Source organism: Ipomoea triloba, chromosome 15 (genome assembly GCF_003576645.1).
Source record: "Ipomoea triloba cultivar NCNSP0323 chromosome 15, ASM357664v1".
Taxonomy (NCBI): domain Eukaryota; kingdom Viridiplantae; phylum Streptophyta; class Magnoliopsida; order Solanales; family Convolvulaceae; genus Ipomoea; species Ipomoea triloba.
This window is the reverse complement of record NC_044930.1, coordinates 2,002,186-2,015,941: the sequence shown is the minus strand read 5'-3', so window position 1 is coordinate 2,015,941 and position 13,756 is coordinate 2,002,186. Positions and strand designations below refer to the sequence as shown.

At 37.7% G+C, this 13,756-nt stretch overlaps 3 protein-coding genes across 4 annotated transcripts; all 3 read right to left on the bottom strand.

Moving 5' to 3' along the window:
- Positions 1-1,369: 1,369 nt before the first annotated feature.
- Positions 1,370-4,342, bottom strand: LOC116006193 (transcription termination factor MTEF18, mitochondrial-like). The gene is made up of 2 exons (XM_031246487.1): positions 2,121-4,342; positions 1,370-1,993 (listed from the first exon to the last, which is right to left on the bottom strand). Exon 1 carries the CDS (start codon positions 4,033-4,035, stop codon positions 2,302-2,304), a length of 1,734 nt encoding a protein of 577 aa, XP_031102347.1. The 5' UTR covers positions 4,036-4,342; the 3' UTR covers positions 1,370-1,993; positions 2,121-2,301.
- Positions 4,343-5,031: 689 nt separating this feature from the next.
- On the bottom strand, positions 5,032-8,696 carry LOC116005620 (UBP1-associated protein 2C-like). The gene is made up of 6 exons (XM_031245862.1): positions 8,491-8,696; positions 7,071-7,191; positions 6,783-6,926; positions 5,901-6,097; positions 5,737-5,812; positions 5,032-5,598 (listed from the first exon to the last, which is right to left on the bottom strand). Exons 1-6 carry the CDS (start codon positions 8,634-8,636, stop codon positions 5,257-5,259), a joined length of 1,026 nt encoding a protein of 341 aa, XP_031101722.1. The 5' UTR covers positions 8,637-8,696; the 3' UTR covers positions 5,032-5,256.
- Positions 8,697-10,228: 1,532 nt separating this feature from the next.
- LOC116006190 (probable transcription factor KAN3) lies at positions 10,229-13,326 on the bottom strand. 2 transcript variants are annotated; one of them, XM_031246484.1, is made up of 8 exons: positions 13,227-13,326; positions 12,338-13,114; positions 12,059-12,248; positions 11,880-11,956; positions 11,705-11,744; positions 11,377-11,431; positions 11,222-11,291; positions 10,229-11,115 (listed from the first exon to the last, which is right to left on the bottom strand). In XM_031246484.1, exons 2-8 carry the CDS (start codon positions 12,968-12,970, stop codon positions 10,942-10,944), a joined length of 1,239 nt encoding a protein of 412 aa, XP_031102344.1. In that variant the 5' UTR covers positions 12,971-13,114; positions 13,227-13,326; the 3' UTR covers positions 10,229-10,941. The 2 variants fall into 2 exon arrangements, with proteins under 2 accessions (XP_031102344.1, XP_031102343.1); XM_031246483.1 differs by lacking the exon at positions 13,227-13,326 and having other exon boundaries at positions 12,338-13,200.
- Positions 13,327-13,756: the final 430 nt, after the last annotated feature.

The following is a 13,756-nucleotide window of genomic DNA, read 5'->3' as shown; positions in this document are numbered from 1 at the left end:
ACAAAAAATATGTTCTATTTACTCGGCTATTACTTTTAAATTTTAAGACAATCCCCAACCCTAAGGATCCGGCAAAACATCCTCTGCCGCTGAGACTCAATCTCTGGTCTTTCTTCTCAAATTCCATTCCTATGCTTATGCGGACAATATATATTATTGACACTATGGATTGTTTTGAAGCGTTCAAGGTGGTTTGAAGGGCAGTGTGGTCTTTTTAGGAGGTGAAGACTTGTAGAAGATGCTTTAATTATGATTAGTAGCTGTAATATTCCTCACGTATCCGAATCCCGAGAATCTAATTGGAATTCGTTACCTCCGTTTCGATTTTTCCCAGTCTGTCGACGACGCTCCCCTCAATTTACTAAAACGCCCTTTTGCTTTGGTCAGCAGTCCATTTTGGGCCCCACTCCGTGAGCTGGCTACTCCACTCTGATCATGACTTCAAAAAGCTTCAACACTTGAACGTTAGAAACTCAAATCCAATATTGGGCTTTTGGCCTGTTCAATGTGGGCTGGGCCTTGCTGAGTTAACCCATTTACCGAGTCAACTTTTTTTTTTTTAAACTACAATCTAACTTTCTAACATATTTATAATATCTGCTCAACATGATTATGCCAACATCTTTGATTGGGATGAGACTCTAACATGTGGATAACAGTAATAATGTCTTAAGACTACAAAGTACTTAGCATTTACCGAGTCAACTTAGCTGGCAAATTTTAGGTTCACATAATTGTGTGGACATAAATACAAGGTACATTTTGAATATGAGAAAATATCATTTTTAGTCCCTCAACTATAATATATGTATCAATTTTAGTCATTGACTATTAAAAATTTCAAATTAGGTGCATGACTATTCAATTTGTATCACATTTGGTCCTTGACTATTAACATTTTCAAATTAGGTGCATGACTATTCATTTTGTATCACATTTGGTCCTGCCGTTAAATTTTCCGGCCAAATTTCTGGCGAAGTCACCGGTGACCGATTAATTTATTTAATTTTTATTTTAAAAATTATTTTTATACTCCGTAACTTTTAAATAAAAAAAAACTTAAAAATAAAAAATAATAATAATAAAATAGAAAACGCCGGCCACCCCCGATGACTTCGCCGGAAATTTGGCCGGAAAATTTAACGGCAGAACCAAATGTGATACAAAATAAATAGTCATGCATCTAATTTGAAAATGTTAATACTCAAGGACCAAAAGTGATACAAATTGAATAATCATGGACCTAATTTGAAATTTTTAATAGTCAAGGACCAAAATTGATACATGTATTATAGTTGAGGGACTGAAAATGATATTTACTCTTTTGAATATACTAAAAGTAAATTATTTGATAGTATACAAAACAATGTACTTTCAATACTCAAATAATGTACGTTTATAGTTGTGTGGACCATGGTGCATGGAATAATGATTGGTTGGACAGTAACCCCAGCTAAGAGACATGAGTTTAAATCTCAAGCTTCTTGATTTGAACTGTTCATCGACCTTTATAGTATGTGTTGATCAATTATAGACACCCTAGACTAGTTTTGAATCAAAGTTACCCAATTTACCCTCGTATTTATGCAAAGGACCACAAAGAGGTAAACCAATCGGCATTCAGCAACATACTAAGTATGCTACTTTGTGTACCATTCATGAACATAGATGATAGCACTATAGCAGTAACTCATCTTATATGCCACCATGTAGTTGTACACATTTTCTCCATGGATACATGAGGGCCAAAATAGTCTGAATGGAAGGAATCATATCAAGTGTAGTAATTGTAATAATGGTTAAGCAGTAGGAGAAGAGTTACCAGTTTCATGTTTAGTGGCAAAGATCAAAACTAGCTGCAAATTTGCAAAACCATCAGAATTCTATGTCCTTCGACTTTGCAAATTGCAAACGAGACCTTTACTCTCGTATCATCTCTATTCCGTTAACCAAAAACCATTATACTTTCGGGGCCGAATTAAGATGTTAGTCACTGCGATAAAAAGATGGGAAAACCGAAGTTCAAGAAAGCAGCACGAGTAGCAAATGACTTTCTTTGCAACATGTAACTAAGAAGATCACGGGGCAATACATAAGAAATTATCTCGAAGAGAAAATACCTGGTTAGGTTGTTGATGCCCCTCGTTCTAGGATTTCTGATGATGTGCAAACGAAAGCCTCATTTCACCACGAATAGGAGACTTAAACGATGCATCTCCATTCCAATCTAGTTTTTAATTATGCCCTTCAACTGATTCTTATAATTAATACGCTTCAACTGATTCTTATAATTAATGCGGTTCAATCAGAAGGGTTTATATCTTTCTTCAGTTTTTCCCAAATTTCATGACCTTCAGGATGTCGACTTACATATGCCCTCACGAAAGCTTTCTCTGAACAAGCTACAATGGTCCTTAAGGCCAAGTTAGGATCCACACTCCCTTGATTTTTCAGCCAATTATACATAGAAACCCTAAGTTTAGTTCTCTGTAAATTGTAGGCGATATACGATGGGAATGAAACTAAACTAGACAGCGGGTACCCCAAGCTGTTGACAAGAAAATCGATCTTTGCTTCGATGACATCTTTGGTTTGGTTGAGAATATTAGGATAAACTCTGATCATCGTAGAGACGTCTTTAGGATCTATACCGGCCTTGACAAAACAGTCAAATCTCTCTTGAAGCTCCAACCCTTTTCCTCGAAAAGCTTTGAGAGCTCCTTCCATTTCACCCCGGTTTTCAACAAAGCCTAAATTCAACAGAAACTTAGTTTTCATCTCTTTTGATCTTTGCATCTCTTCGGCTATTGGAACTGGTTCGACTCTTGCTCCTAGAACCCATTTCTTCAAAACCTGTGGATCCTCTAAGATCATTTTACAAAGCCGCTTCTTCCCAGAATTTAAAGTACGTAGCAAGCTGTCTGCTTTCTTTAAAGAACACGAACCCAGCAGCAAAGGGTCCGTGCGAAAAATACTCCCAATCTCCTCAACGGGCATTTCAATTTCAATCAGAACATGGTAACAGTAGTGCAAGTTCTTAAGAAACTTCCCGGTTTGAATTTGTGGGAATTGAGCAAACATGCTATATATCTTATGCTGCGTGCATCCAAATTTCCACAAGAATCCCATAATTGAAAATATAGTACGCCCTGAGCTCTCAAATAAAAGCTCCGGGTTATTGCCTATTACTTTTCCCAATTGCTCTTCACCAAAACCTAACTTACCGAACAAGAGTAGGACTTCAAATAAACGGCTCCAGTTATACGAGACTCCTTTCAATAACTGCTTCCAAATCCACTCATGTTCAATTCCCGCACTCCTCAACTTCTCCAAAAATCTTAAGAATTCCCTATCCACATTTCCTACCAAAAGGTAAGGATTAGAATAAATAACCTTAACCAAAGTGGATCGGTCTAACTCTAAACCAACCTCACCAAACAACCGAAGCTTCAACTCCAATACTCCTCGGCTATACCTAAAGACCTCCGGAGCTTCTTTGTAAATTTTGCCTATCTTATCCCTTGGAAAACCGCAATTACAGAACACATGATAGTTCTGCATCAAAACCTGATCATCATTCAAGAACATCAACTGTGGTGGGAGCACCAAAGAGTACTCAGAAGGGTGCAACCCCATACTCTCGAAAAACGGCTCGAATTCATTAATGGGATGGTACCTCAAATACCTAGCTACAGACCCAACACTCTGACTTTCACTATTATCTACCCTTTTCAACAAACTTTCAAGAAAATGTGGCGAGTTTCTACTTATGTGCTCAGCATCCAAAAACTGCAGCCCTCTGGTGGAATGCAAGTACTCCAATAGAGCAGCCTGGGCTTGTCGCCTAACAGTCGGAGAAAATTGGGATTTTTCCTCCAAGCTTTTTTTGGTGCGATAAAACCTATAGTTCTGAGCAATGTCGGTTGACCCAATGGCCCAAAGTTTGGTTCTTGATGGTCTAAAGCTATTGTGAGTATAATTTACAGATACCCATTTGAGAAGAGATGAAATTCTCAGCTCCCGCAAATGGTTCATGGATTTTTGTTAATAGATATTCAGTGTAGACTAGCACTGGATTGAGAACTAGAAGAATAACTGAGGTTTTGAGCTGCAATAGCTATACCCAGAAGGTTAACGGGTTACCTTGAGTATTTATTCATCACTTGCTCGGGCATTGATTCTGGACGGACGGACAGATCGGAGCTCCGGCAATCGACGGCGGGGCTGCCCACCAGAACTCCGCAGGCCTTTTGGGTCTGGACCGAAATGCTCTTCCAAGTTCCAGATCAGGAGATTGGAATCTGGAGGACAGGAGGGGGCATTATTGTCTTCTAAAATTGTAGTGAGGATGTTCTCAAAAAAAAAAATTGTAGTGAGGATAATTTTAAAATTGTCTTCCTTTTATATTATCAATATTTTTAAAGAAAAAATATTACTCTTTTTTTTTTCTTTTTTTTTTTTTCCTATTGACTTCTCCAATTTGTGGTCAATTATAAATAATCTAAGCATGTCCAAGTATCGATTACGAACATTTTAATCAAATTTTTGCAAAAATAAAACCTAAACATATTCAGATAATGGCTACATTTTGAGACAAATTCTCACATAAATGAGTTAAAACTCTACAAATGCGAGTCAAGCCAAATTAGATTAGTCCATAGAGACAATGCCCCTTGGTTAATAGCAAATTATTATGCTCTGCTTTCATTTGCACCACATGACTGAAGAATTTGAAATCGAAGCAATAGATAATGGCAGAATCTGAGGGCTAATAACTGAAATTGGAAAAAGTTAGAAGTGGATGACAAAAATAGGAAGGTTTTAAAAAATGTATAATTTCGAAAAAAAATAATTTGAGACATGCATTTCTTATTTGGTCATTCTCTTTGGCAGAGTGATAAATGCACACCCCAAATGAGTTTTTCACGAAATTGTATATTTTTTAAAACCTTCCTATTTTGGTCATTCACTTCTTCTAACTTCTTCCAATTTCAGTTATTAACCCCAGAATTTGATGTCTAAGCTGGAGGGTTAACAATACCTGCAAAAAATTATCATTGGCAGAGTTGACATCAATGATCTACCATCAAAAGCTTTCAGATAAAATTATTTCCTACTACTAAGAATTGCCTCCACTAAATCCAGCTATTTAAAGTTTGCATCCTCTAATGGACAAGTATTCTAAAATGATACACCTACAGAAGTTTAATAATGACATGAGATATCTTTAACATCCATTGTTTGTCAAATCCTCGACTATGGCTTTGGCATGTAGTATGGATAACCCCCGAATGAGGGAAGCGTTGGAGGAGGATCTCTCTTGGCAGCATATTGAGCAGCATATTGAGGATATGGAATTTGAGGTTGCACGGGATATGGAGAAGGTACAGCTAGTGGACTTGAATATGTGGCGTTTGGGTAGGCGGCCATAGACTGAGGATAAGTGTAGCCAACAGGAGCTTCAGAGCCAGGTGGTTTTTGAGTTTGCAGGTACCCAGGCGTCATTGCTAACGGTACTGGAACCATTGCTGCTGGTGCCTGCACTTGAGTTACCTTGCCCTTGTAGTTGTCAGCAAGTTTCACGGTAATATTCCTACCCTGCAAGCATTGCAAAAGATGAAATCCATTCTAGGATGTGCAGTACTCAAATATAGAAGAGTTGTTTATTCCAGTAATTCTATATTAACCTATATATCAGTCAGGAGCATGCAGAAAAAGAAATACTGCACATCTTACCCCGAGCATCCTTTGTGGATCATCTATAGCTTTCTTTGCGGACTCCACTGTTTTATAGGTGACAAAACCAAAACCACTACAACCAACAAATGCATACTAGTTAGATATGATGCAAAATGAGTTTGTCTATCTACATTCTACAAGCAAGATGTTGATAATGTTACCGAGATTTGTCTGTATCTTTGTCATATGCGACTGAACCCTCCTCTATATCACCATGCCTTCTGAAAAAGTTGAGCAGCATCTCAGTAGTCGTTTCTGGTGATAAACCCCCAACGTAGAGCTTCCTCTGGGCTTGGTCAGGTGTAATACTAGAGCTGCTTAAGCCTTCAGATGCCAGGTTACAAACTGCCATGCGACCCTGAAACAAATAATTAAAAAGAAATATCAAGATTAGGAGAGTGACTATGAACATAAGCTTGAAAACAGATTCATAATTTCCTTTGTTAAATAATTTAATTAATATAATCCAAGAGATAAACATTGACAGAAGTGCTCTCGTTCACATCCTTTTTTTGTATTACTAATTCTACTATTAATATACTCTACTCCTTTCAGTAATGGTGGACCAGCGGAAGAGTAGGAAAAGGTTGCCTTACTCTATTCCTTCCTTTGAAAGGAAAATTGGTCCAGAACACTTGATATTAACCAGCTTTTCCCTGTTAAGGTTTCAATGTAGAATTCACAAATTGGATTCAATTTATTACTAACTGTCCAGATTAAGAAAGTGCCACCAAGAATAGCAAATGATACACCCTTGTCACTGACTTGCGTTCTCAGATGGCATAATTTGTTCCATACATGAGGTGTAGTTGCCCCATTTTGGGCTGAGCATTCAAGTGCATATTTCTTTTATTAACAAAATAAGCTTTCATCTTCTGTAAAGATTTATCTCATAAAGTATGTGTCATCAATTATTTCTTGCTAGTATTAATGTATTATACCAAAACAAGAAACTGAAAGAGAGGAGGTAACTCTGTAGAGTCCACACAATTCTTGAATTCAATCATAGATTGTATGTATTAAGTAGAGAATATATCACTCACATCAATCATTTTGCTAGGTGCTTTTAGAGCTCTCTGAGCTGATTCCATGTCTTTAAAGGTAATAAAGCCATAGCCACGAGATTTTCCAGTTGCTTTGTCAAAAATGACTGCACCCTCCTCAATTTCACCATGCTCTTCAAAAGCCTAAAAGTGCATGATTAGTTATATCAAGCTCCAATGTTTCTACACTATGTCAGCAATCCATAAGAAATCAAGTTAAACAGGAATTATAAGAAAAGATTTACTAATCATTCAGAGTACGCAAACAACAATTAGCAATGCACTCACAGCACACAAAGTTTCTGAAGAAGTATCCCAAGCTAAACCACGAACAAAAAGCTTTCGAAGGGCAGGATCTGCTCTTGCAACATTTTTAATTTCTTCAGCAATTGAAGGATATTGTGACCCCCTTCACGCCAGAACATGCAAACAAGCACACATGCATAACGTCAATTCGCACAGCGCACAATCCAGAGGAACATAAGAAGTCCCCACGAACAAGCACATCACACTCACATGCAAATACAAACTCAGTTTCTTAAACTAATAACACATGCATAAGTAATAACACATTTGGACAAAAGATTACCAAATGTCAGGGCAGTGAATCGAAATTTGTGACAACACAATAATTAATAACTTAAATATTCATTATCGATGACTGTTTTGCTAAGAATTTAGTTTGTCAGTGAAATAAATAAATACACAGAGAAGCATTCTCGGTAGTCATTCAATAAAAATTTCTTGACCCTCTACAGAACAATAATTTAGCATTGCAAATTTTATTCTCTGCGGCTGATTATTTGAGTGTATCAACAACTATGGTATAAGTATATTATACATAAAAGCACATAAGCTTACAATATTGGTCTATTTTGTGTAATAAACTGGGGGTTGAAATTAGAGTTCCTAAATTGCTTTCCAAAACTGACCTTTTATCCTGTGTCTAATTATTCAGGATACAAACTACTATAGTATAAATATTAAGCAACTAAAAGTGAGTTAAGACAATTATGATATTGACTTATTTTCTGTAATAAATTGGCAGTTGCAATTGGGGTTCCAAAATTGGTTAGGATTGGGTATTTGGAAATGAAACACAGGGTTTTGATATGATATTTCCAAAGACGCAAACAACAACGTCATCTTGAGGTGATGCATGGAAGCTAAACGGGATTTCAAACTGGCCATTCAGCTATGGAGAATGATGTGGCAGCTAAAGGAAATTTCAAATTGTTTGTTGAGTTTTGAGAATAAGATGGAAAAAGCTCTTCATTTTACTCTTCTACTTCTATCTACTGTTAAGCATTTTGATTTTCTGTTTGCAAGAATCATGAAGCTTTTAGGGTTCATGTATAGAAGCTACCAGGCTTCCTTTTGTATTCTCTTTTTGTCATTTTTCTCTCTTATGCTTGAAGAGTCAGAATGTAATGAACTGCATTGCAGCCTGCCAACTTATAATTGCTTTTCTTCTCCAGTTTAGCTAATTTTACTTTAAATCCCACACTAGGTTACGGTTAATTAACACAGTTCATCACAAAGACAAACCTCAAAGAATCAACAGAATGAGTTAATACGCCAAAGTAATCACTAATCGGCCCCTTTTTCAAGTTAAATCACCAATTGCTTGCAGAAATTACGATGAGATAACCAATTACTAGCAACTAATGGAAACTAAACTTGGATTAATGAAAAGAACGGAGCTTACAGCTTAGCGAGGAGATCAACGAGCTGCGGTTTGGGTAGCGGGTCAAGCAGAGAGCGTAATTCTTCGGCTGCTGGAGGTGATATGCTTGAATCCACTTGACCATTCCATGCACCTTCGTCTAGCTTCCTCTTCTTCACTTCCTCCATCTCCACTCTCTCTCTCTCTATCTCCCTCTCCACCCGCCCTTTGGTGCTCTTCGTATTTATACAACCGCCGCCGTTTTGTGCCCTAATCCGATTATTAGGGATGAGATAAGCTTACGTATCTTTCTGGAATAAATTATTCGGATGATACGAGTCTACCCTGCAAACGTAAACCCATACATTATTTTTATAAAAATCAATTTATACTATAAACACACCATATTAACATATTTGTAATTGATTTTTTTTTATTTTTTTACATTCAATGGAGGGGGAACACCCCAAGTGCATGTGCATAATGCACATGCAACTTATTTATGTTTCTTCCATGTCCCTCACATATGGAAAACCTTTTTAGTCCTTCTTAGCTAAGATTTATTTCTATCATAGATGGAGGCACATAAAATTTAACAAAAACTCTCGAGAGATTGAGGAAAATTTTTGCCATCTTGTCAGTAATGCGATTATGTTCTTGATAGATGTACCTGATTTCCGCGCCATTGATTCGACTCAGCTCCTTATGACATGCACTACTTATGTTGCCACCATTTCCTACCATTGTTGTGTACCCTTTAATACAATAACAACGTTCATTGAATCAGACTCAATAATCATTCTATTATAGCCCAGATATATCACTACTTGTAATCCAGTGAGCACACCCAGGCTTCAACCTCATAAGAATTGCACTTGCCAAGTTTCCTTGCAAAGCCCATGATCCATCCTCCTTGGTCATTATGCAGGACTCCTCCGCTACCCGCGACTGCATCCATGTGTGAGGCGCAACTATCTGAGTTGATCTTGACGGTCACTCGGGGGCTTTTCCCATCTTAAGATGTGCATCTTCTGTGTATGTTTTATCATTCCGCAAAACTTTTTCCTTAAGAAAGGGTCTCAAAAATCACTGCACCTTTGGTTGAGTATTTCACCTTTCTTACCTTGTTTTATTCTATCATGATTATGTTGTTTTATATTCACACGTTCCGTTCAAATACTGTAGTCAACTCAAATACTAAAAATACACAATTTAATCTTTTTAAAATTTTGTACAAATATTATGTGTTTTGACTTAAAAACACAATTTACATTGTGAACGTTCACGATTTCAATACAAAAATACACAATTTAAAGTCGTTTATGACCAGGGTCCACCTTGCAAAGTGTACCCTAATCCATAGTATAACAGTCCTCTCTGGACACCAAATTGTTATGTGTCTTAATTAATGATGAATTGATAACTTATCCTTTTAAGGAGTTTTCTTAAAATAAATAAATAAATAAAGAGAGAGAAAGTCGTAATTGTCTCAAAATGTGTGTCTAAGTAAGTGAAAGATAATTTTGGTATAGTCATGATAATTATTATTGTGGAATTGTTATGTGTAGTGAGCACCTTGCTCCTATAATATGTGTATCATTTTGGAATTGTTACGTGTTTTGATAATTATTTTTAGTTTTAGGTATACATTTTTGAATAAGGTTATTTTAATTATTATTGTTGTTTTTGTTGTTGGTGTTATTATTATTTCCATCGTTGTTTTCATTTACTCCGTATTATTTAACTTTTTTCGTTATTATTAAATCAAAATGATTCAATATTAAAAGAAAGACAACTAATATATTATTCCTCAATACACACATGGAAAACACTTGATACTAGAGTTGTATAAAAAATGCAAATGCAAATGCAAATGCAAGCAATACTACTTTTATGAAGAAAATGAGATGGATCAAATTTTTACCAAAATTTTTACTAAATGCTAAAGTGGCCACTGTCATTGGCTCATGAAAAGAGACCTCTCCATGAGATGCATCACCGAAAAATGCTTGAAATACTCTTAGTGCGTGAGACAAATCTCGTTTAACGTGACATGCTTCGTTGGTTGTCTGTCAAATAAGAAGACAACCCGTCACACCAAGCGAGACTGATCTAAGCCCGGGAGTATTGTGTAGTATTATTTGGCATCCCACCTAGCAGTTAGCAAAACTTTTGGTAGAAAATTTAGTGCCACCCTTTATTCCTAATGTTCCTATGATGATTGTGTATACTGTATAGCATTATGATATGTTACAGTATATGCAGCCTTTATTATTGAAGAGCCCAAGCCCCAAACAGAAGACTTATGCCCACTCTGAACTATACATATTGTATAGTCTGCAGAGTTGCATCTTTCATCTGTTGTGACACAAAGAAGCTCTTTTCGACACGCGATTGAAGATGCAGATGAATGAACATTGCCAAAGTGAACTCCCCGTTGCCCTCAATGCACGGAATGGAAAACGTGAACATGCATTGTGTGTGTTTCGGTCCCTAGCTGACATCAGCTTCACGAGAGATTAATGGATCATCATCATCATCCTCGGGTGATGATATGCACGAATTCTGAGACTCTAGCAAGCTCTTGGTTGTCTTCTGCTGCTGATCAAATATCTTCTTCAACTGCTTGCTTTGTTCCTCAATTCTCATCTGCAACTTTTTCTGTATCTAATCACAGACAACAAGGACTAAGAAACAAGGTTTTATGGGACAAAAGAGGTTATATTAGCAGTCTTATGTAGGACAAAAGATCAGAGTTTATCTGAATCAAAACCTCGAGTTGTTCGTGAAGGCGCCTTTGGACTTCCAGCTGCATCTGCAGTGCTTCCTTGATTTGAGTACCACTGCAAGGCATGGGAAAAGATTTGTGAACAATGCAGGCTGGCAGAACATGAGTGAAGCTAAAATATATCAGCGAAAAAGGCTTACGTTTTACTGTCAATCTCTGATGCATTGTTTAGGGTACTTCTTTTCTCAGATTTCCCTGCAGAATAGAAAGGGAAAGTATATCAGATCAGGCTTTCTTATCGGCAGAGGCCTGAAGGGCCAAGTCCAGCACCAGGTGGCTAGGGGGTTTGTCGGGCAGAGGCCTAAAGGGCCAAATCCAGCACCAGGTGGCTAGGGGATTGCTGGGCAGAGAGGCCTGAAGGGCCAAATCCAGGACCAGGTGGCTAGGGGATTGTTGAGCAGAGACGTGAAGGGCGAAGTGATTTGGGGTATTTTGTTTGCAAATCAGGGATTTGAAGTTGGAAGTTACCTTCTGGGGATTCAGGCCTGTACTTTGCATTTCTGTATTTCTGCACAGCAAAGATGTAAACGAGAACGAAACGGTTGGTTTGATTAGTTCCTTAGCTTTGATTAGTTCTTCTGCACAGAAGTTCCAAAAAAAAAAAACAGTTTTCAATGATGGCTTACATCTGTGTATCAAATACCTGCAGATGGCTTTTGACATGAAAGATGGTCAAGCCTTCTGAATCCATTAGCTTCAGTATTGCTTTTGGTGTTGCCTCTAAAGCATGGAACCATGACCAATATCAGAAATGGACCCAACTTTTTTTTTTCTGTTTTCGGGTTATCGAGAGAAGAAAGACTGAATTGAAGAGATACTTACTTTCGGCTCCACCAAGGCGATCCACAGACTCCACGAATCGATCGTGGAGGTCTTGAGTCCACCTGATTCTTGTTTTGCTGGACATGGATCCTGCAGGGGAGGCAGAATTGGGAGGGGGACATGTTAAAGGGTTTCCAGGGTGATGTCTGAGATTTGCAAGGTGAGAACCATTTGGGGGATTGTGAGAGACCTATATGAATATTTTTCAGAAATGGATCACAAAATAAGTGGGATGAATTAGCCAATCTGGAAATCAAATCTTGCTCAGAGATTTCTTACACCATAATCTTGATTTGCATCCAGGGTGATTGCAGGGTGGCCTTTAATCGGACCGTCAGGAATAACATCCTCAAACAGCTTCTTTTTGAGCAGCAAAATCCTTTCTTTCTCAGACAGATTATTGCAGAAAGGGGGATTCCTGTATAGTCTCTCAGAGCCATTATAAAACTGGGATTTCAAGAATGCTTGTGTCAGGTTCTTGGCCTGCAAATCTGGCTCGGTCTGTGCCTGGCTGTACCCGAACACCCCGTTTCCTGATTGCTGGTATGGCACAATTTGCTGATCAAAATTCTTGGACCTGTTGTTCTCAGCCTCATCATCATACTGTGACAATCCAAGACACTGCTCGGTCGCATAAAACGCCTCGAGTGATCCTATCTGGTGCATAATACTGCTCGTGCTCGAGGCACTCGCAGAACCAACATTCTGCTGCTGCTGCTGCTGCTGCTGATGGCACATCGAGGCCTCATCTGCGGGCAAAAAACATTGCACCATCATCCCGGGGGGAGAATAGTGTTGTTGAGCACCGAAACTTTGGTGAGGATTTCTCAACAATTCTAACCCAAAATCCCTCCCAAATCCATAGCTCTGCTGTGCTCTTTCCTGAGCAGAACTGAAAGTCTGAAACTTCATTCCCCTAAGCCCCCACAAGAACTTCAAAAACTCTGCAACTCTCAATGAGAGCTAAATATAGATACCACACAAAATGACAGAAGACAGACTGTTTCTTTGAACCGAAAGCTAAATCCTTCTATCGATGAATTCCTCGAAGCTGAGCTGTGGCAAGCCAGCACGAGTCGAGACAAGAACAAACAAACGGGGTTAGAAAAACGAAATTGCAGAGTTTTCTAGAAATAACATAAGCTTTAATTTGCTGCCCAATTAAAACCTTTTTTTAATATGCTGCAAGTCTTCATTTACAAGACAAATGAATCTGTCAACAATTCAATCTTTAACTTTACAATGATTCTTTAAATGGATAAGGAGTGAGAACCCATCTTCTTTGACAACAACTAATGCTATTATATATTTACCAGAACAAAACAAAGTCTCCTAGGTAAACCAATACTTTTATACTAATAAGGTTTTTGTCTCTTCCATGATCAGACTGTGACTACTTCATAAGAGTGAGAAGTGAAAGGGATCAAAATTTCTGTAAAAATTTAAAAAATAAAAAATAAAAAATAGAGGGAATATAATGGATTATTGAAATTCTTTTTAACCATATGTACATATGATCAGATTAGATAATATGAGAATATAGTTTATGGGAGCATCTGTAGCTTAATACTTTGCTTTTAGAATACTGGCATATATTCATGAGTCTGGTCTGCCAGACTCACTTAATTTATTCTTAGCTATTTTCTGCAGCCACCAACAATCAAGATTACCAGCATAGTTCCACTAGCTAGGGATCAA